This window comes from Nannobrachium achirus (assembly GCF_963921795.1).
Source record: "Nannobrachium achirus genome assembly, chromosome: 22".
In the NCBI taxonomy this organism is placed as follows: domain Eukaryota; kingdom Metazoa; phylum Chordata; class Actinopteri; order Myctophiformes; family Myctophidae; genus Nannobrachium; species Nannobrachium achirus.
The window spans coordinates 8744101-8767602 of record NC_137829.1 but is presented as its reverse complement, the minus strand read 5'-3'; the positions used below and the strand labels follow the sequence as shown (position 1 = coordinate 8767602).

The 23502-nt window shown below is 46.7% G+C and overlaps 1 protein-coding gene across 2 annotated transcripts in view; it reads right to left on the bottom strand.

The window, feature by feature from the left end:
* Positions 1-368: 368 nt before the first annotated feature.
* The window catches only part of LOC308307903 (cyclic AMP receptor 4), an 83901-nt gene continuing 60767 nt past the window's right edge, over positions 369-23502 (bottom strand). For both annotated transcript variants that reach the window (XM_080753233.1, XM_080753234.1), the window contains 2 exons: positions 4625-4772; positions 369-767 (listed from right to left, as the gene is read on the bottom strand). In XM_080753233.1, the coding sequence (XP_080609359.1) occupies positions 600-767; positions 4625-4772 (316 nt within the window). In that variant the 3' untranslated portion in view covers positions 369-599. The remainder of the gene's footprint in view (positions 768-4624; positions 4773-23502) is intronic.

Here is a 23502-nt window from a genome sequence, read left to right as displayed (position 1 = left end):
GGAGGGCAGGGGGTGTTTAAGAGCTCTGGGATGCAGCGAAACGTTTGGGGGGGGGGGGGGGGATTGCTCTTCTCTGCCAGGTGGGAGAGCGGTAGAGCGGTATTGCAGGGAGCTGCAGTTCTGTGCGTGTGTGTGTGTGTGTGTGTGTGTGTGTGTGTGTGGTGTGTGTGTGTGTGTGTGTGTGCGCGCCTGTGTGTGTCTTTAGGATATTAAATAGTAAAGGATGGGGATTAATAATGGAACCTGACAGCTCATCTCCGGCTTCTATCTGCCTGACTGTCCCCCACCAACCCCCCCCCCACCCCCCCACCCCACCATTCCCTCCGCTCCGTGCCCCTATCCACCCCTCTTTTTTTTCTCTCCCTCTTTTCTCTCTCTCTCTCAGTTTCTAAAGCCCAATTTAATACTTTATCACACAAGAGTGTCGCTTGCTGGAAATAACAGATTTTCAAGCCGTCTACGCAACAAATTCCATTGTTAGCCTGTTAGCTAATCCTCCGCCCTTTTGTCTTCGTCAGTGACCCTGCCTCTGAGCTCCTTCCCTCCTTGTTCTCTCTCTCCCTCTCCTCTCTCTCTCTCTCTCTCTCTCTCTCTCTCTCTCAGGGTCCCCGGTCTTTCAGGGTCATATCTGGGGAGTAGAAGAGCACGTTGGTGTCGTCGTCGTCATCGTCGCTGAGGTCGGCGAGGTCAGCCTGCGTGTAGCGCACTGCCCCAGGGTGGTACTCTCCGATGCGGGTCCGGTCACACAGCCGCGACTGGAGAGTCAGCTGGGTGTACATATGGACGTGGACACGCACACGCACACGCACACGCACACGCACACACACACACACACACACACACACACACACACACACACACACACACAGAACATAGACACACAGTTAGAAGGTAAGTAATTAACAAATAATTTACCAGTAAGACTCCCTAATCGGGAGATAAGCGACCGTCAGGTCGCAGCGTGATTTTAGGGCAGAATGTGTAGGAGCAGTGTCCAAAAAATGTGTTTGAAAAAATATATGGGACAGATCCATGTTGATGACATGAGTGTAGACATACTGTGTACCGATTTGCGTAATTTTAGGGCAAAATCTGTAGGGGCAGTGTCCAAAAATGTGTTGAAAAAGTCGGCCTGATGGTGGCGTATATGGGACAGATCAATGTTGATGACATGAGTGTAGACATACTGTGTACCGATTTGCGTGATTTTAGGGCAAAATCTGTAGGAGCAGTGTCCAAAAATGTGTTTGAAAAAATGGGCCTGATGGTGGCGCTATATGGGACAGATCCATGTTGATGACATGAGTGTAGACATACTGTGTACCGATTTGCGTGATTTTAGGGCAAAATCTGTAGGAGCAGTGTCCAAAAATGTGTTTGAAAAATTATATATAATATATGGGACAGATTCATGTTGACGGCTCTCTTGGCGCCGCCGAGGCGGGTGCGTGGGTACCGGCCCCGGCTCTCCCGGTCGCTCCTAGCCCGAGTTACGGCATTTTATGTGCGCTGCAGTGGCGGGGGTCCTCCACTAGGGGTGCGACCACTTTTGCATCCATTCTGGAGCACCAGGAGTCGGTGGTCCCTGGGAATTCCCCGTGAACAGCCCCGTTGGGGTGGTCATTGGTCATTTTAGCACTTTTTGGCCTGGAGCTCCGGGGGTCCCGGGAGGGGTGGAGGTTGTGGATTGGCAGGCAAGGAGTGTGTGTGCAAAGTTTGGCATGGATTGGGGCAACGGTGGCAGAGATATATGGTTGGGGAAAAGTGTGACGTGACGGACAGACTGACGGACAGACTGACGGACAAACTGACTGACAGACAGCCTGTCGAGGTTTTGGTAGTAACTGCGACCTGACGGTCGCAATAAATAATTTTCATTTGAGGATCGGTGGCTGCTTGTACGTGCATGGACTAGGGATGGGACGATAAGCAATATTATCGTTTATCGTGATAAAAAAACACTCGTATTGTGGAGATTTAATGTATCGTGATATCGTCCTCCGTCATGCACTGGGATCAATTCACCTTTTATTGGCCCGAGCTGCATATCCAGTACCATTTAAACCCTCTATTGGTAAGAAGTACTTATAATTAACTCTATCAAATGTCTTTGCCAAAAAAAAATTTTTTTTTGATCATCGCGATAATATCGTAAATCGCGATTTCTTTTGTCACAATAATCGTGATATGAAATTTTCATATCGTCCCATCCCTAGCATGGACATACAGTACAGGACGGAGTGAGAGCTGTGCTGATTGCAGAGACACAGGCGGTTCAGCCGTATGGCTAGAATGCAGATCAATATCAGAGAGAGAGAGAGAGAGAGAGAGAGAGAGAGAGAGAGAGAGAGAGAGAGAGAGAGAGGGAGCATACACGGGAGGGAGGAAGATGCCACACAAAGGAAAGAGGCAGAAATACTGTGAGAGAGAGATAGATGCCAGGGACACTGTGATAGAGCGAGGGGAATGCAGAGCAGAACAGCGAGAGAGAGAGAGAGAGAGAGAGAGAGAGAGAGAGAGAGAGAGGGGTGACTGACATGGAGAAACTGAAAAGAGGAAGAGATAAAGCGACAGATACAAACACAGAGAAAGAGAGAGAGCGCAGAACTGAGGAAGAGAAAGGCAGGCAGGCAACGAGAGAGAGAGCAAGGGAGAGAGAGAAAGAAAGCTGCCGGAGGCAGGGAGAGCTAGCTGGAGGGGGGGGGGGGTGTATGAAAGCGCAGATTCGTTGCGGCGAAAGAAAGAATGTTTTGATGCTGTTGCACCCCCCGCACTCACTCACCCTCCCTCCCTCTTCCACCCCTTATCACCCCCCCCCCCCCCTCCCTCCCCCCGCCCGCCAATCTCACACCTGATGTGTGGGGGCTGCTGGGAGTCGCATGCCATGATGAATAACAACCGCCTGTTAGTCACGATAGAGCACGCACGCACACACACACACGAGCGCACACGCGCGCGCGCACACACACACAAGCACGCACACACACACACCGCCTGCCTGCCTGCCTGCCTGTCTTTCTCTCTCTCTCTCTCTCCCTCTGACACACACCTCTATTATTCAGACATACAAACAGCCTCTCTCTCTGTGATTTAAGCGCGCGGGAACACAGAGATTCCATCTTGCTTGCATGCGCACCCATTCTGCACACGCGTGCACAAACGTGCATGCACGTGTCGTGCACTCACGCACACGCACACGCACACGCACACGCACACGCACACACACACACACACACACACACACACACACACACACACACACACACACACACACACACAGACGTTGTTTGGGTTGAAGGTCATACCACACATTCCGCTCTTCCAGACTGCACTCACATGACCCATTATGGCGTCCCATTGGTGACAGTGGACAGGCCACTCCATGTGTGTGTGTACCCAAGCCAGATAGACGCTATCATTACTGGCATCCATTACATACACTCGTTTTTGTGTGCGTGTGTTTAAAAAAATGCTTGCCAAGACAACTCTGGCAGGGATGAATGAAACTTATTAAAGTGAATTGAAACAGGGAACCCGAATTCGCTTTTTGGTATCGATTGGCCTCGTATTAGGATTGACTCGTATTCAACTCGTCTGGTTTGGTGATTATGACAAATTCACGAGGGAAAGCATAAATCATGTTAATTAATATGAATCAATGAAGCTTGCAGCTCATATGTAAAGAAATCATCCATCAGAGATTTACGTCATCACTGCTTTTCTTTGAAGGCTCTATGTGAGTGTGTGATGCAAAGAAATGCCATACTGCTGCAAAATTTAAAAATATCATTAAACTGAAATTTCACTCTACGAAATAGATTTTGGTATCATATCCCAAAATGCCAGTGTTGCTCAAATACTCGCATTTAACACCGACGACAGCCCTCGGATGTTGCAATGTTTTTAAAACGTTGGAGTCTGAACGGTGACAACGTAAATAAAACCACACAGCTGGCGACAGGAGACGGTAGAAAAGCAAATGTTCCAGCGACCGCAAGAAACCTCAGAATTCCAAATGGTCTTTTAATTTGTTTCCGCTAACCGACACTGTCTTGCATATGTTGAACACCCAACCCATGGGGCCAGCTGAACCAAAAGGGTCAAAAAAAGGAAGGCAAGCATAGAATGGAAAACTGGTGAAGTGTTTTAAATCAGTGGTTCTCAACCTTTTCAGTCTGAAACCCCCAAAATAAGCATATTTTAACTGGGGACCCCCCACCCCCAGGGTGGGGGGGACCCCTGATGAGCACAAAGAGATGTAGATGTAGATCGTCTATTTTCACAATTTCTGCCTCTAATATTTGACAATTTGGCCAATGTTTAATTTGTTAAAAAGTACTTGTGCAAATGTGCATATACCCTCTATCCACTTAAACATTATGCTGGTTTGTTTACGGTGGTGTGAGAAAACAACGTTGCACATTAAGTTAATCATCTGGGGACCCCTCAAAAAAATGTGGGGACCCCCTGGGGGTCCCAACCCACAGGTTGAAAACCACTGTTTTACATGACAAATTGGAAAGAAATGGAAATCATAAAGTGTGTGTGTGTGTGTGTGTGTGTGTGTGTGTGTGTGTGTGTGTGTGTGTGTGTGTGTGTGTGTGTGTGTGTGAAGTAGGCCTACCTGTATGCCGGTAGGGCTCAGCAGACTCCACGTGTCCCTGTCAAGGCCAAAGACGAAGGCATTGGCCAAGCCATGGAGCGGAGCCGACAAGACGTGTAACAACGTGAGAGGGAAGGAGGGCTCCAGTGGGTAGAATGCATTATGGAGCCTGGCAGAGAGAGAGAGAGAGAGAGAGAGAGAGAGAGAGAGACGGAGAGGCGTTAAGATCACACATAAAAAAATAAGTATGTAAATAAAATGACAAACTGAGGGGGAGCCTCGGAGGTGAGGACAGAGCAATGGAAGGAGAAAAGTGTCAGAGGGCTGAACAGAGAACATCGCCAAAGAAAAGGGTTGAGAGAGAGAGAGAGAGAATTTGATGGACACAGAGACTGCGGGCGACAGACAAAGCGAGAGAGAGACACGGAGAGAGAGAGAGAGAGAGAGAGAGAGAGAGTGAGTGAGTGACAGAGTAGATGAAGGACAGAGTTAAGAGAGAGAGAAAGTGAGAGAGGTAATGAGAGTGAGAGACCGTGGCAGAGAGTGAGAGAGAGAGAGTGAGGGGGGAGAGGGATAGGGAGCGAGCGAGCTTTATATCAGCGTTTAAGAGCCCATTAGGCAGTGCGAGACGGCTGGGCTGACACATTCTTGGCTGCTGCTCCGACAGCACGCAGCACTTTACAAGGACAGGGAGAAGTGTAGCGCTCAACTCCCCCTCTCTCCTTTAGCCTTTCTCTCTTTCTCTCTCTCCCTCTCTGCACTCGCTCTCCCCATCTCGGCTTCTGCTTCCCTTGACCACAATTTCACTGCTCCCATCTTCTTTTTTCATCTCCACGCACGTTTCCTCCCTGATGCGCCCCCCCCCCCCCCCCCCAACACTCCCCCTTTCTCCTATATCTCTCCCTTTCTATGCGCTTGGTTCCATCTATCTGGATATCTCATTTTCTTTCTGACTCGTGAGGGTGTTCCTTTCTCCTCCCTAATATTTGTACTCTTCTTCTCTCTTTCTCTGTGCTCCATCTCTCTGCGGAGCCTGTAGCGAGGGGCCTGGGGCATGGCTGCGGGGGGAACCCGGGTCCTGATATTTCTGCAGCCGTGGCCCCCCCGAGCTAATGACTGCCTCCGAGAATGATGCCGCTCGGCCATTAACCCTGGATTAACCCTGTATTAGCGCGGCTCGCTGGGTTAGCCCGCCGCTAATGTCTTTTATTGATCTATTAGCGAGTGCGTCAAACCCATGTATGGCTCGCAGCGCTCTCACTGTGTTGCGTTGCGCTGCCGGGTAGACGCACAGCCTGAACTTGTGGCCACACACACACACACACACACACACACACACACACACACACACACACACACACACACACACACACACACACACAAGTGGCCACAGAGGTCGACCCCTCTGTGCCATGCAGAGAAAAAACAATCTCCAAGTCCTCCACCTATGAGCCACGTGGGGAGGAGAATCCAAAACATCTGTCAGGGTCATTTAATTTATATCAAAACATATTTTCACATCAGGATCCCTTGAACAGAATCATCTGAAACGGGGTTCCCCATGGCTAAATTAGTAAATTTGGGGGCATGTGACATGAAAACATTTGAAAACTACTGACAAGAGTGTACTAGTAGTAGTAATTACTAATCAATCACTCGTCTATGTGGTGAGTGACACTTTGAGGGACAGATATTCCAGTTATCTAAATGACAAATTACAGGCGGTGTTACGTTTCACCCCCCGCTAGTCAGAAAAAGAGATTATGAGCCATCTTCTCCTCAACCAAAAGGCAGTCAGAAGTACAGGACAACTTACTTGAACCCATCAACAATGATTGGATTCCTCCACGAATCTGATAATAATCCTGTCTTATCTTCTCAAAGGCATCCATTTTCAAGGTTTATTTTGGTATTAATCTGCCCCCGTTGGCGCGTTTCCTTCAATTTATTATTTGAAAGGGTTAAAGTGAAGAAGGAAAGCTTTGGGTGACCTAGAGTGGCAATAACATACTGCTAGACAGTCACAATGTGCCCATCAAAGGCCCGATTCTTATTGAAGCATCGTTGAGCAAGACACTGACTTCTGCCATGCTCACTCGTCAGTAAATGGCTTTGGATAAGGTCGACGGCCAAATGCCTAGCTAAATGCAGGCTAAAACAAACAGCGGGTCTGGCTTGAGGGAGCGGAGCCAGTGCACGGTGTCTTGGTGGAGTCAGCGATGTTTGGAGCCACTGCGCTGCCTGTTTTCTGGGTTAGCCCTCCACTGTATCTCCCAGGACCAGACCAGCTGGTGCTCACATTCATTTCACTTCCCATTAAAGGTGAAATAAATCAGGAGTCCCCGCACAACCCCCCCCAAGAGACGCAGAACACACACACACACACGCACACTGTTGGAAGAAGAGCACACACGTACACACGTGCCTTTGTGTACGTGTGTGCACAGAGGTCTATCCTGGGTCGTATGTATCAGCGAGACACGATGTGCAGAGGAGACATTGTGACAAGTTGCGTGCGTGTCTGAGTGCATGTGTGTCTCCCTGCGTGTGTGTGTGTGTGTGTGTGCGTCTGTGTGTGTGTGTGTGTGTGTGTGTGTGTGTGTGTGTGTGTGTGTGTTTCTACAGAGTGCGTGCAGCGACAGTGAGTGGGTTCTGTGCTGTGTGAAGGGGGGGCTATTTCTGGCGTCTCATTTTTTTTTCTGCTGCCGCAAAGAAACGCGATCGGCGTCCGGGAAACGAGAGCTGGCAGCCAGCAATCATCTGCCTGCCTGCCTGCCTGCCTGACACACACGCACACACACACACACACACACACACACACACACACACACACACACACACACACACACACACACACACACACACACACACACACACACACACACACACACACACACACACACACACACACACACAGCGCACCTCGCAGTGCCGAGCAACACGCGCCATGGCAACGGAACAGCCGCAATTAGAGGCGAAGAGCCTTTCCCCTCCGCCGAGGGAGAGACGGAGAGAGAAATGAAAGGGAGAAAGAGAGGGCGGGAGAGATAGAGAGAGCCAGGAAGGGTGGGGGCAGTACAGGGGGGGCTGACGGCTGAGGCAGCAAGGGATGAGTGTCAAAGAAAGAGCACGGCGTGGAGAGAGAAAGGGGGAGGGAGCAAGGCAGACTGGAGTGCGAGAGCGAACGAGAGCATGATAAAGAGGTGAGAATGTGTGAGAGGGAGGCTATGGTGGAGAACAGGAGCGCCAAGGGCGCCAGAGAGGAGGAGGAGGAGGAGAGGAGGAGAAAGACAGAGGAGGAGGCGTTGAAAGGGACGGATAGCTTGAAGGATCGGCTGAATTGGAGGAAAGCGCAACCGGGGCTGAATGGGGGGAGATATATACAGACGACCGGCGAGGCAGATAGCGAAAGATGAGATACATTTAGGAACTGGGAAAGAGATTGCGTGTGCGCACATGAGAGAAGGGGGGGGGGGGACAGAGAGAGGGGGAGAGAGAGAGATAGAGAGAGAGAGAGAGAGAGAGATAGAGAGAGAGAGGAAAATGAGGTAGAAAAGGAGTGAGAAAGAGACGAGAGGACAGGAGGTAGAGGCTGCCTCTCCTATGCGAGCGCGGCTAATGAAAGATGAATGAGGGAGGCAGCGATGGGAACGAGAGCGTGGCTGCAGGCAATGCCTGACTGAGCTGCTGCGTGTGCGTGTGTGCGTGCGTGCGTGTGTATTCATATTTGTGTGTAGGCTTTTGTATGCATGCGGAGTGGCGGGAGTGAGCAAGGCTAAAGCCTAATTTCTAAGTCGCTGAATGTAACAGTTATTTCTGGCGCGTGGCATGGTGGAATGACAAAGTATAAATTCAGCTTAACAGTTGGCCAAACGCTGTTGGGACAGGGGGGGAAGAAGATAAGACAGGCCAAGAGAAAATACTGCATGACTCATGAGTAAACCAGTGGTCAGCGACGTCGTGCACGCACCCCCACACATTAGTGGAGCAACAAGCAACGCTGCGAGGCCACCTGTGAGCATGCAGTCAATCATTATTACCCATGTGACGCTATCTGTCTCTCTGCTGTTTAGTATGAGAAACGGCACATCATGTCTCCGGCCGTCTGTCTGTCTGTCCGTGTACACTTTTATGGTCTATGGGTTTTCCACTATGACATCACTCTGATGTCAGGGGAACCACACTAACAGAATCCCTTTTATGCCCATATATGGAGTTCCCTGATGTCATCAATATTAAGCCCATATCTAACAGCACTTCATATGGGAATATTATATGGAGGCCACATCGGCCACATACCACACTAACAGAATCCATATATGGCTAAGACAGATGGCCAAGACAGCCCATATCTGTGTGTCTGGTTCTACAGACCGGGATCTCCATATATGGGCATAAAAGTGATTCTATGTGTGATGTCAGGTGTCATAGACGTCATAGGACTTTCACGTAACGAATAACTGTATAAGCATGATTGGAGTCTCACAGCATCTCCATATACAGTACATGGAAATCCATATATGGGTAACTGGTGGGTAACTGGTCCGACATACATTACTGGCATGATGGCCAAGACATGTCGCTTGTCGCCCTTAGGCGTCTTACTGGTTGTTTAGACTCCATTGCTTGCCGGAGAAAGCAGATCTAAAAGCTAACAATGTAGCACGACATAACCTTGTAGATCAGCAGTTTATGGGGCAAGCAACACCATCGCTATTCGCTCCACAAATTATTTCAGGTATTGATCAATCATTCCATTTGCTACAGAAATCTCTTGCTCCCTTATATCTCCATTCAACTTCCATGATTTTGGTCCTAAATATTTCCTGGACATTAATTTCTCCACCTTTCAATTGTTCTTATCAGGTGCACCTTTTTTTATTTTCTTGTCTGTCTGCGGGATGTGGAGAAGTGGAGAAAGGCAGAGAGAGGGAGAGAGACAGACAGAAATACAGAAGAAGAAAGAGGGAATAGTAGGCCTTGACCCTGTCATACTTCCTCTCTCTACTAGCGTTCTTTTTTCCTCTTCCAGACAAATCACATGCTTTGCAGTGCTAAAACAAGGTCCCGTTGCCCGCAGCACAGCAACTGTCAGAATATCTCAACCTTCCTCTAACTTAATGGGGCAGATCCAAAATAAACAAGAATCCATCCATGCTACATGGTGCTGCAGTGTGATTCTCAACTCTACCTATATGATATGATATGATATGATATGATATGATATGATATGGTACTTTATTGTCAGTTCACACTAAAATTTGTCTTGCGACACAGCAGCCATGTATGCAACAACATCTACAAACAATCGACACAAAGGAACAAAAACAGGATTTCTTGCCAAACTTAGAATGCTGTGATCATACGTAGTCATATATAGCCTCTGAAGTGGTTGTCCAACTATCTTTGAACAAATGTTCAGTTGTTGTAGTAGTTGTGACTTTAGGGCTGCAGACAAGCATCCATACCAGGTGGTACTACCGTACTAAAGAACACTCATAATAACAGAAGTGAAAAACAATAAGCATCGATGCGTTTGTTCATCTCAAGGCATGGTGACCTGTGACTGTTTACACAAAGAAATGGAGCATCGCTGTAGCTCAGGTATGCACAGACGTTAAGCCGGTCCCACACTCATACACTCCAATCACATACAGCACACCCACGCTCTCATAATGGTTCAACCTACGCAGGGTATTGTAAACAGACTGATATTGACCCTTACACAATCAACATTTCTCGCAAAAGACAGCTTGTCAGTGAACAAACTCAATCCACCTCCCCAGCCTCCCCCTCTAGTTTTATGTTTAGGTTTTCAATATATAAGCATCAAGAATCAAGAAAGTTTTATTTGTCAACAAGTACAAGCAGCGAAAGGCTGTTGGGACTTGTTCCACAAATCACGTGATTCAGTTCCAGTGATATGTATTTTAGAATGTTCTTTTATTTATTTTTAAAAATATTTTTATCCCCCGTTTTTTGCAACCCATTTTCTCACCCAGTGCCAATTACCTAACCTGTAGTCCTGGTTTCCGCTCTCCCCCTGCCGTGCCAGGGGAATTGGGGAGCACCTGGCTGGCTAGGGGGAGGTAGTATAGAAACCAGGACTACTGCATGTTTTTGTGAGGGCATCTACCCTAGGAGACACGGAGAGAACATGCAAACTCCACACAGAAAGGCCCTATCGCCAACCCCACCTAGGGTGTGGGCGCTGATGACGTGGAGGGAGGAACACGCCCCCAGCGCCCACAGCTTCCCCCGGTGGGAATCGAACCCAGGACCTTCTAGCTGTGAGGCGAAGCGCTAACCACTGCGCCACCGTGCCCCAGAGAATGTTCTGTTAATTTAAGAAAATCTTTAGGTTCTGCTGTATGAGGGGTTCATATGTCTAATATTAAGCCCAAGTCTCGGACTACAATTTGACGCCATTCAGCGGTTTGGGCGAGCTAAATTCGGCTGTTCGGTGCCTCCGAGTTGTTTTAATTACCTGAGCCCAGTTTGGCGTTTCGTATCGTTTCCTCCTTCATTCAGCCCAGCTCCAAGTTCTTTCTATCAGCCCAACCAAGGAAAGTTTGGAAGAGACACTAGCCAACTTCCAGGAGGTACAAACACCTCTGAAATCTCTATCTTGTGACCATTCATAAACACAACCAATCGCTAGAAGGGGAATGCATACCTTCCACATAACTCTGTCACAAATTCCCCACAGCACGTCGCAATATCCAGGTATTAATTTAAGCATCTGTTCCACTTCCAGCAGTGCTGCTGGCTGTACTGCAGCTTACACACTGCTTGAGCGAGTCTCCACTCGCCACCAAGTGAGCACGAGCCAGAGTATGAAATGACATTTGTCCGTCCATATTCTTTCCAGTTCAGGGGGCCCAACCGAACCGAACTCACTTGAGCTTTTCTACTGGAGTAGGCAGCTACCTATTATCCTAACTGTGTATATTTATATTTAGGCTCTGCTTCAGGGGGGGGGAGGCGTTTTGATCCCAAAGTCTGTTTGTGTCATGCTTGCGCAGATTGTTCTGGAGCATCGCAGGAGCAGAGCCACGCTGCCAAATACTAAGCAACAGCATTGCAGTAAATGGTTTAATCTTGATGCGTGTCTGTCTGACTGAACATGTGAAATGATGTTTGCACCATGAGGAAATGCTGTGTGATTAAAGTAATTGTATTTGGGGGGGAGGGGATTGGTTTTATCTTTTGGAAAGTATGCATATTTACATTCCCTTAAAATGTGGTCAGTGTATCTCGGAAATGGAAACAGCAAAGAAGACAGTTAAGTAACTTTTAACGCCAAACCAAAAGTGGGTTATGCTCAACTGCACGTACGTGTCTAAAGTAATGGGATTCTTTGTGGTCATGTCATATGTATATCTGAATGTGAGTGATCGTGGTACTATATGTAAATAAATCACCTGTGTTTTCTGTGTCAATCTGTATGATGGTCTCTGAGACGGTCCATGTATGAGTAGCCATACTGGGGCATTATCCCCTTTCATCAAGGGGTCAACATGGGGACAACTGACAGTTTAGGGTTCTTCGGAATGACTCCCATTATCTACATCTTCATACACGAGTGCCGACACAGATATTGCAGAGAAACACACACCCTCCTACGCTCCATGTACAATATTCTGGAAATATTTCTGCAACTGAAGGACGGTGCAGAACAACAACAACAACAACAACACACACACAAAACACACACACATGTACAGAGTAACAGACAAACAGGCACATACAGACCCCGGGGAGCGGGCGGCTAACGTTCACCAACAGAATAAAACCCAAACAAAGAGACATCCTGTTTCCTGGAACACAACACCACTCAGCTCTCTGTGCCGGGAGCAAATACACACACACACACACACACACACACACACACACACACACACACACACACACACACACACACACACACACACACACACACACACACACACACACACACACACACACACACACACACACACACACACACACACACACACACACACACATTACACGCACATGCATGCACGAACCCACACACGCACGCACGCACACACACACAATCTGTTCTCTCCACTGACGCCCATGTGCTTTCCCCATGCCGGATCTGTGTAGCAGCATGTGTCTGTGTGTCCAGCGCTGCCCCTGGCTGTGCACGTAAGCTCTGTGATGTATGTATATATACATGTGTGCGTCTGTGCACGCGCACACACACACACACACACACGTGGACGTGTGAGCACGTAATGTCCGTTAGTGCATGCGAGTATATATGTGCGAGTGTCTTGTGCATTTGTCCGTGCATGAGCATGAGTGCACGTGCGTGCGTGCGTGTGTGTGTGTGTGCGTCCGTGCGTGCATGTGTGTGTGTGTGTGAGAGCAGATGATGGAGTAGGCTTTAGTGATTCCCTGGAGTGTGAGGCAGCGTTTACGGCGCTCTCAGAGCAGCCAGAGTGATGAATATTTAAAGACGTGCCTGAAAGAGCAGAGGGAGGGGGAGGCAGGGTGTGTGCGGTGTACGCATGTGTGTGTGTGTGTGTGTGTGTGCCTGCATTAGCGTATGGTGTGTGTGTGTGTGTGTGTGTGTGTGTGTGTGTGTGTGTGTGTGTGTGTGTGTGTGTGTGTGTGTGACAGCAAATTCGTGCCTGTCTAGGTGCGAGCGAGCGTATCTTGCCTTGGTGCGACTATGTGTCTGTGTGTGCCTGTGTGCACAAGCACACGGCGCACTCGAGCCTGCTTACGCGTTTCCCTTTATATCGTCGTTGTCGGGTGGAAACCTTGTATGTCCAAAACCGTTCGTTTTTATCATTAAAAAAATTAACTAAACTAGTGGAAACCGCAGATCAACAAGCACACAACGCCTCACGGTGCGAGGCGTTGTGTGCTTGTAGATCGGCTGTTTTCACTATTTTTGTGCGCCGGGCTTGTGTGATGAAGCAGGGTTTTACTTCGCGAAAAAACGTACAAATTTGAAACTTGGAGATACGAGGTTTTTGCCCGACAGCGACGATATGTACATCTGCTGTCTACCGTGCCTTTCTGTATGCCTGGCCTGTAACGCGCACAAGCGCAGACAAAACACACCTACACACCCTCCCATAATGTGTGACATCAAGCCCAATCCTCGGTGTGTGTCCGGCCTCAGAGTGTGTCGCTGCTCCGTGTGTTTCAGTGGTGGAAAAAGTACTCACATTTTATACTTAAGTAAAAGTATCAATACTGCAATATAGAAATACTCCATTATTTAAGTCTAGAATACAAAATGTACTTTAAAAAAAGTATAAAAGTATTGGCATTCACGAATAGTGATTTTTAGTATTCGAATTATTCGACCTCAAAGTATTCGAATAGTTGAATTTTCTACAGGACTGGCCAAACTGTCAAATATTAAGTAAGCAAGAGGCAAACATTGTGAAAATATCAGGTCTACATGCTCACAACACCTCGCAATTTTCACAATATGTATCTGCGGAAACAGAGTCACATTAAATGTAATACCTACAATTCCAAGTGCTTGTCACGGTGGGGGTCCCCAGATATGTTAACATGTAATATGTTTATTAAAAAGGTTTGAGAACCCCTGGTATAGAGCATTAGCAAATTCATCCACCAGGGACATTGACAACTCATTCTTATAACTTCCTATCTAGCCAAGCTTTATAAACTATATATTTTTTAAAGAGAAAACAATAAAAAATATATATAATAATAAGCGAATATTCGACTTTGGTGAACAACGTCGAATAGTGACTTTGATATTTGAATATTCGAATATTTGGTGAATGCCCTAACGTAAATGTACTTAGTTACTTTACACCACTGGTGTGTTTGCACTTCAGACGGCTATGTAGGCCAGCTCTCTGTCTGGCTAAATGGGGATGAATAGTGGAGAGAGCCACCACTGTTCAATGGGAGACGGACTGCTAAAGGCTCCGTGGCTCCAGTTACACACTGATCATTGGCTGGACCACACACAGACACACACAGCACGCACCTGCACAAAGCGAGAGGCAATATGCACACAGATGAGAAGGGGGGGGGGGGGTACGGGGGGGGGGGGGGGGTGTACACACAAACACATAAATGTGTGCAAACAGAGGCGCCCAGTAATACACACGCAGTATGCATGATCAGACATACGTATATTCGAACAAATAACGCACATACCCATGATCATTGTAATCAATCTAGCAGTGATACAAATTACTCGTTTGTTGGAAAGGAATTGCTTATTTCTTAGAGCCGCTGGCGGCAGAGCTCTGAGGATGGTGTTGTCAGTCGGCCTGTCGGCCCGCCACTTTAGTCCCAAACAAAATCTCGACAACTACAGCAGTGGTTCTCAACCTGTGGCCCAAATTATTTTGGGGGGGTCCCAGAAGATGCAACAATGTTTTCTCACTCGACAGTAAACAAACCAAAATAAAGTTTAAGTGTATAGAGGGTATCTGCACATTTCTAAAGCGACCTCTAAATTGACAAATTAAACATTGGCCAAATTGTCAAATATTAGAGGCAGAAAGCTATTTTCACAATATAACCGTGTTATTTAAAATGTAATGCCCCAACTCTTAGTGCTTGTCAGGGTGGGGGGAGGGGGGGGTCCCCAGTTAAAATATGATTATTTTGGGGGTGGCGGCATGAAAAGGTTGAGAACCACTGAACTACAGGATGAAAAGTCTTGCTGAGCACCTTCAGGTGTCCAGGGCATGCCCCCCCAACTGATTTAGGTTCCTCCCCCCACACACACAAACACACTGCTGTTGTATCCTACTGACACACCTGCCAATGAGGAGCCCCCACCGGGAGGACTGCTCCTCCCGTCCAACACTCCCTGCTGAAAGGTGCGACCCCGGCCCGTAGGGAGTATGTGCAGTAATATATCACCTTCCCCGGCCGACTTCTCTGATTGATTGATTGATTGATTGATTGACTGACTATTTTATTAGACAGAAATGTAAAACAGCACGAATACAGTCAATACACTTAGTCTAAAAGGATTACACCATTGCAGTATTGTTTCCATTGGGGTCTAGGGCTGTAATCTAGCCCTGTTTTAGGGATTCGAACTTCGGGGGGATTTTCCGAACGGACAATCGAACCTTAGATGGTTCGTTCAATTGAATAAAAACCGAACGTTCGAACGTTCGAACCATCGAACGTACTGTACCTTTAACCAGCTAAAACAGTGTAGGAAATGTTTTAAATGCGCTTTTATCCATTGAAAACGCGTGGATGCGTGGCCGCATTAACACCTCGGCTAACACTCGGAGAAAATGTTGCGCAGTTTGTTGACGAACAGGCTCAATGTATAGCGGAGTTGCACGGATGATGATTAGACTTGGTGACTGCGTCGGAGCGCGTCGCGTTCGGGCTAAACTGGTCTCGATGTAACAACCCCAGAAATCGCATTATAGATCCTTTAGGGGGTTGCAATGAAATCCATCTTTGCTCATGCTTTAGGAGAAAGGCTGTTTAATCTTTGGGTGCGTGGATGGCTGGGTGTTCGCTGTTCAGAGCACACACACGTCTGTCTCAGTGTCTCTACCCAGCTCAGCTGCTCTCACTCTACTCAGTCTACTGTCAACAAGCGTATGTCAGCGAGGCGCTGTAATGGTTCGCGGCCCCAAACAGGAGCGGAATTGGAGCGGAGGGCGGTCCTTGATCGCTCCAAGCTGTTCTGGTGCATTTTATAACTACTATAACGGTCACCATTAACTGTTAGTGTTTACCGGTAGGCCTAACTTATTTCGTATTTGGCTATCTCTACTACTGTGATATTCTGAATAGGCCTATCACATTCTGATAATTATTTTTTGTGTAAAAAAAAAAAGAGAAAAAAAAAAAAAAGAAACCTGAACCCATTAATTTCGAACTTCGATTGCCAATGTAACGAACGAACGTTCGAATCCCCGAAGGTTCGCTTGCAGCCCTATTGGGGTCCTAGGTATGCAATTCATCGGGGGCAAGTAGCATCGGGGCGCCCACTTGCCTATTGGTCCGGACGCATACCACATTGGCTCTGATGACTGACAGCGTGTCGCCGGTTCAATTCCCGATCCGGACGACCTCTGCTGCATGTCATTCCCCATCTCTCTCCCCATTTCCTGTCAGTCTACTACTGTCCTATCAAAGGCATAAGCCCAAAAATAGATCTTTAAAAAAAAAAAAAAAAAAAAAACATAAGTAGCATCAAAAACATTCAATATCATCACAAGTACTATATAAATGCACCATTTACCATGTATAAAACTATATGTACAGAGTAGGGGGGAAAACGGGGGGAAATGGGCCAATTGTGTTCGTATATATGCTTGACAAAGCTGGGTGCACCATGGTGGACCTCTGTGATGGTGTGCAGCTACTTTACCACTGCGCCTCCTGAGCCGCTCATGAGATATCTCAGAATGTAATGGGTGGATTGCCATGAAACATGCTGAGAGCATTCATGCTCTCTGGAGGAAGGACCCTGACCACTTGAGTGTACCTTTCCTGTAGCACCACCCTCAGGTCCAAATGTAAGCTTTGCACACAAGATATCTCATATAATCTAAAAGTCTGACAGCAGGATAAACCCTACAAACTTTGACGACCCCATACATAGCCTTTCCTCTGGCACAGGGTTGTCAAACGATACAGTTCTGCTTGATGCAGTTCTAACCTTTCCCCCCACGGAAGCACAGAAATAATCTCTGAAGTTTGGGGGATTGTACTGGAGATAAAGCTTCAGCGTTAGTTTATGCAGGACACGGGAGTCGTTCCGCCCAGCTGCAGTCAGCTGTCAGTCAGCTCTGTTCTCATACCTCATTATCATATCTGCTGGTTATTACGTCACATGACTGCCATACTCCAATCAAAGCTCTCAATCAGTAGGGAAGGCCCCTTTAAATATGGCTTTCTTTCTTCTCTACCTATGCTTGGATCCGAAGCTTCAGAATCATTCACTGCTAGCTGCCTCCTCCATCCCAGCCTCCACCTTTGCACGATCAGTCTGGCTAAGCTCAAATACCGTACTTGTGATTGCGTTCCCTGATTTTACTTAGCATGCTCAGAAAGCTTGCACAAAATTCAGGGAACATCTCCGAACGTGGAGCCCATTAATAACCTCATCTACTGCCATTTAAATATGCCTTCTTTGGGATCTCCCCGCCATAAGTCTCCATAGACTTCCATGTAATTTATAGTGCACAGATCATGCACGCCCATGCACAGATCATGCACCATGTTTGTGCAGGCTGTTCACAGCTTTCAAACAAAAAAATCAGATTGGAAATCCGTTCAGGCATTCTTGAGAAAATAGCCATTATGTTTTACATGTTATGTAAGCAAAGATGGCTGCCCTGTATGAAAGATGGGGTTGTATGGGGGTGTAACATGCAAAATCGCGATTGAAATCATGTTTACTAGATTTAATGGGGTCCAAAAATAATTAAAAAAAAAAAAAAACAAAAAAAAAAACTTTTTTTTTCCAAACTCGTCATAAGCAGAGTGGACACATAACTATAACTCGGCAAACTAGTCATAAGCAGTGGATGAGTTAACGCCAAGATTAACTGTATTCCATTTATGCAATAAATGGTTAAATCTACTTTGACTTGAGTGTTCCTGACTAAAATAGAGAAAAGAGAAAAATAGCTGGCAGTGGTTTGGTTAAATATTCTCAGCAGTAAATAGGTTAAAATAGTTTGTTAAATGCCTAAATTGTCAAATTGGCTACTGGGAGGGCTGGATGGCAGACCAAAGCCACGTCAATACGACTCTGACGTTACGTCCATATAATGTAGGCCTATAGGCATGTCACTCAGATATACTGTATAACCATAAACTAACCTGTTACACCATATATAGGCATGACATCAGCAGGCTCATAGGCAAGGCGCATGAGCAAGGATTCGAGGGAGTGAGGTGCCCACTGTCGGGTCATTCGGATGTGCGGTTGTCCTGAACTGCCGATCCAACCAATACGTTGTCCATTATAGGCATATAGATATAGAAATCCAGTTGTCCAGAACAGTTGATCCAACTAATATGCCATGCCATATATGGCCATATACTGATGACATCAGGGATCTCTCCATATATGGGCATAAAAAGGACAAGGACTGACATACAGAGATCTCCATTTATGGGCACAAAAGGGACACAGACAGATGGGTACAACCGGTACTCTGACAAAGCCCTGGCCCCGACACTATGACTCAGATATATCGTTCGGCAGGACAGTGCGACGTAGATGTGAGGACAGCGTAGCAGCCCGAACCTCTAGTTTAGAAAAGGCCTGGAAATGGACAATGCCAGCACAGTAATCAAAGGTTACAGGATGCCCAGAGGTTAAAGGGCTGTCCATACTGTCTCCGACCACCGAAACTGTTACAGCTCTTCACGGGTCAAAAACAGACCTGTGAAATTTGGTCAGATTCCGAGAAGTTCCGAGATTTCTTTTCAAATAACGATACCGAACCCGGGTGGACCCGTGATAATTTAGTCAGATTCCGAGTTGTTCAAACTTTTTTTTTACAGACCCGGTCCCTAATTGGACCCGTGAAATGTATTCCAAGTTCCGAGAAAGGCTTGTACAGACCCGACCCAGACTGTTGGATTGTATATATACAGTAGGCTGTTATACTCAATGCTGCTTTTTAGGGACTGAGGATACTTACAGAGAGCTCCATAAACTATGGGCATGCTACCGTGTCTGCACAGCAAAGCGTGCATTTAACTCTGGGAGAGTGTAGACTACAAAAAGAACCAAACAACCCAATATTGATTCCTTGGGTATAGTTTGATGCGCTCTAAGTCTGTGCCATAGACTGGTCTGTGCACTCTCCGTTCTCAATTAATTGACGGCATGCACGGCTCAACTTTGGAATGAGTTGCGGTGTGGTAATCTGATCCCAGGTCAGTGCAATCATCTTAGCCCTGCAATTTTTCAAAATCTGGGGACCCATAAAGAGCTCTACTCCCCGTATCTCTCTCCCTATTTCCTGTCACTCTCCACCGGGGCCTTTTCCACCGGCAAAGAACCGGCTCAGGTTCTTTCTCCCGCCTATGGGATGAACCAGAGGTGAGCTTTTCCACGAGAACCAAGTTGGTTCCGAACCGTAAAAGTTGGTCCGTGGCCGGTTTGCAAGAACGAACCAAGGTTCCAAGAAAGTTGCCATCCCATAGGCGGGAGAAAGACCCGAACCAGTTCTTTGCCGGTGGAAAAAGCCCCACTGTGTACTATCAATAAAGGCAGATAAAGGCCCAAAAATATATTTAAAAATCAAACCTCGGTTCGAAGTGGAGCGGTGAATTTTAGCAGTTCCAGGTAAATATATATAAATATATATATATATATATATATATATATATAATTGAATATTGAATATACATATTTTGGGGACCTCTCTGCGGGTCTTGACCCACAGATTGACAACATTAACCTCCCGTGGCAGGGGGAAGAGAATAGAATAGTCCCTGACTTTTTTTTCACCAATTTATATATTGACATGTGTCAATTCTTGATTGCCCGTGGCTCGCTACGGTGGCTGCATGCTTCGTGAGCCTCCACTCTAGCGGCTATCACGTGTGTGTGTGTGTGTGTGTGTGTGTGTGTGTGTGTGTGTGTGTGTGTGGTAAAAGTCCGCGCATGCGCAGATGCCGCCGTGCTGACCAACACAATTTGGACACACAAAGTCCGCGCATGCGCAGATGCCGCCGTGCTGACCAACACAATTTGGACACACAAAGCCACACAAAGGGAGCTGTGCTAGCACACCGCTCCAAAAAAAACCACAAATTGGCTAGGTGGAGGGGTTGCCGATGGCTGAGTGGTTAAGACCTACCTGTACTATATAGTTTCCTATCAATCTCTACTGTACTATCAAATAAAGGCAGAAAAGCTGGAAAATATCTTATAAGAGGCTCTAACTTATAAATAAAAGACATTCGGTGCGGTGCAGAATTTGTACTAATCTTTAAGGAGAAGCAGAGCCAGTGACAGAGTTGGATGACCCATGATCTTGCATTTTTGGTGGATATAATGATTTCAAAGTGCTTAATGTTAACATCAACATGCAAAGCCACAAGAACGTTGTTACAGACAGTGCTTGTATCCATGTGACTTCTTTTATTGCCATTTACTGGTGAATCTAGATATGCATGTTTGGATATGGATGTTGTGAAAGTGTACATTTCCATTCATACTTTTGATCAAAATGTACATGAGTTTGGAATCTTCTTGGGTTTGTAACGAGCATTAGGCTTCTGAATCAAACTATATCAACAACACCTTGCTTAAAAGCCATTGGCTGCTTGGAAGCTGCAGACAGAAAACTGCTGTAAAATATAGTACACATCGCCATTTAGTCCTAGACGTGATAGCCTAAAAATGCTACCCATCATGATTTGTGTAATGTGAAAAAATTAAGATACATTTCAACATTGGGAGCACCCACAGACAAAAAGCAATCTGGCCTGACCTAAAATTAGTTTTATTTGCTCTAGTGCAGGGGTCTTCAACAGGGGGCCATCGGACACAATTTCCTTATTGCCCTATCTTATCTTACCCCTTATGCCTAACCTTTTTTGGGCATTTTTTACCATTTAGAAAAACATTTTGGAATAGTTTTAAAATGTTTTTCAAAATCTATATTATAAAATTGGCTTAACCCATTTAGGCCTAGGATTATTGAATGCTTTAACAATTGAAAAATAGCAGATATACAAGCTCACAGCTGCGAGCTTGTAGATCTGCTATTTTTGGAAAAAAGTCGTGAAAATGTGTGCAAATCTTTGAATATATGTATTTTCATTGTAACTCAAATTTTGCTTCTGGGTGGTCCCTGGAACTAAATATTTTGAAATGGGGATCCGTGGCCAAATAAATATCATTTTGGGGGTCCTTCACATGAAAAGGTTTGAGCACCACTGACATAGTAGTCTCTCAAGAACAGACTAACTGAGCTCCAGTTAAGTGAAAAGGACCTTTTATGGCTGGCCAGATTGCTGACATAGAAACATAGGGTTTTTCAAAAAAACATTAGAAGGATTCTAAAGACACTTATAGAATCGTGTCAAAATTCAAATTTTCATGATTTTTTTAAAATAGCAGATCTACAAGCACTACAAGCACTCTGTGCCGCGCTGCGAGCTTGTAGATCTGCTATTTTTCAATAGTTAAAGCATAAAATAATGACACACTATAATGTGTACCCGTTCTAAATGGGTTTTAAGGGAGGACCGAGCGGGCAGGCGGGCGGACCTCTGTCACGCCCATGTCATCATGACTCAGCCATAACCTGCTTCAGGCGCAAACAAATCAGTCAGCTTCATATGATTATGGGCACAAAAGGGATAAGGACTGACAGATACAGAGATCTCCATATATGGGCATAAAAGAGACAAGGATTGAAGACACTTACAGAGATCTCCATAAACTATGGGCATATCACCATGTCCATAGACTGTATGGCTCAAACTCTAGATGTGGCCCGAACCTCTAGTTGCCTACAAATGCCTAGCAGGTTTAGGCGAATGGGGTAAGGCCCCATACAGTGTCAAGTCTTTTTTGAGGTTTTCAATCTCCCATGGTGTACTGATGGCTCAAACAGTTCATGCACTGACCCCATAACTCTTGACGACATGTAATTGATTAGTACCCCAGGAAGGCATGTTGCAGGTTACCGATGCACTCATACTTACTCTGCCTCAACACATCATATATGCCTAAAAAAAGAAATCATGTCGCTGCAAGACAGAGCAAGCTTGTTTTAGCAATCAGGGCTGCAGCGTCACATGCACACAGCAAATTGGCTGTGAACAGATTGACAGATAGAAAAAGAGCTGCAGACGAGGTTCAGACAGAACTCTGCTCGCCTGACATTTTGCCGTGTGATTTGGGGGTTTGGCGGCTGTTGGAGAAAAGAACAAAAACATCCCCCGCTCCGAAAAGACATCGGGGTACAACAAGCCAACGTATGTATAGCTTCTACGTACAGAGACGCTCACGCACGTACGTGCAAACTAACGCAAAGACGTTCAGAAGAGAAGAGAAGAGAACGGGGCGTGGAAGGAAAGTGAACGCGGAGGGAGGAAAAGAAAGAGAAAAGCGGGAGAGTGAAAGAGAGTGCATCCAGGGGTGCAGTATGCAGAGTACAGTGAGATAAGAGTTAATGTATCCCCCACCCCTCCTTCTCGTTTGGCTCTCTCTTTCTTCCTCCCTTCGTCTTTCTCCTTCCACCCCCCCCCCCACCCACTCCCTCCCTCCCTCCCTCCTCCCCGTTCTCTTTGAGGGATGAATAATAACTGCTGCTCTGAGATTTCCTCCCTCGTTTTTCAAAGCGAAGAAAGGAGATGGGGAAGGTCTGCCTGCCTGCCTGCCCGGGGTGCACGCTCGTCCGTGCACGGGTGTGCACACACGCACACTCACGCACGCACACACACACACACACACACACACACACACACACACACACACACACACAGAAACACATACACACAGTCGTGCTCTCGGCCTGCCTACAGCAGGGAAATCAGATCTCCTGGAAGAAGAAGAAGGGGGTGGGGTGTGGTGGGGTGGGGGGCTGAAGTCACTCTAGGCAGGGTTCTCATACAGACCCCTGTGCACGTATCGGCCTACACGCTGCAAAAAGAAAATCTACACAGTGCGTCGGGGGAAAAACCCCGGGATGAAAACATGCCTCCTGTGGCGAGCTTAAAGTTCTCTGCCTGAGTGCCCCTCAGCAAGGCACATGATGAGCCTCGGAACACTCCGAAAGCAGCTCACTGTGAAATTTGGAAGGTTGGGGGCTTTTCCCGGCACAGTCAGGGTGTGTGTGTGTGTGTGTGTGTGTGTGTGTCTGTTGGGTTGGGGGTAGGGATGGGACGATAAGCAATATTATCGTTTATCGTGATAAAAA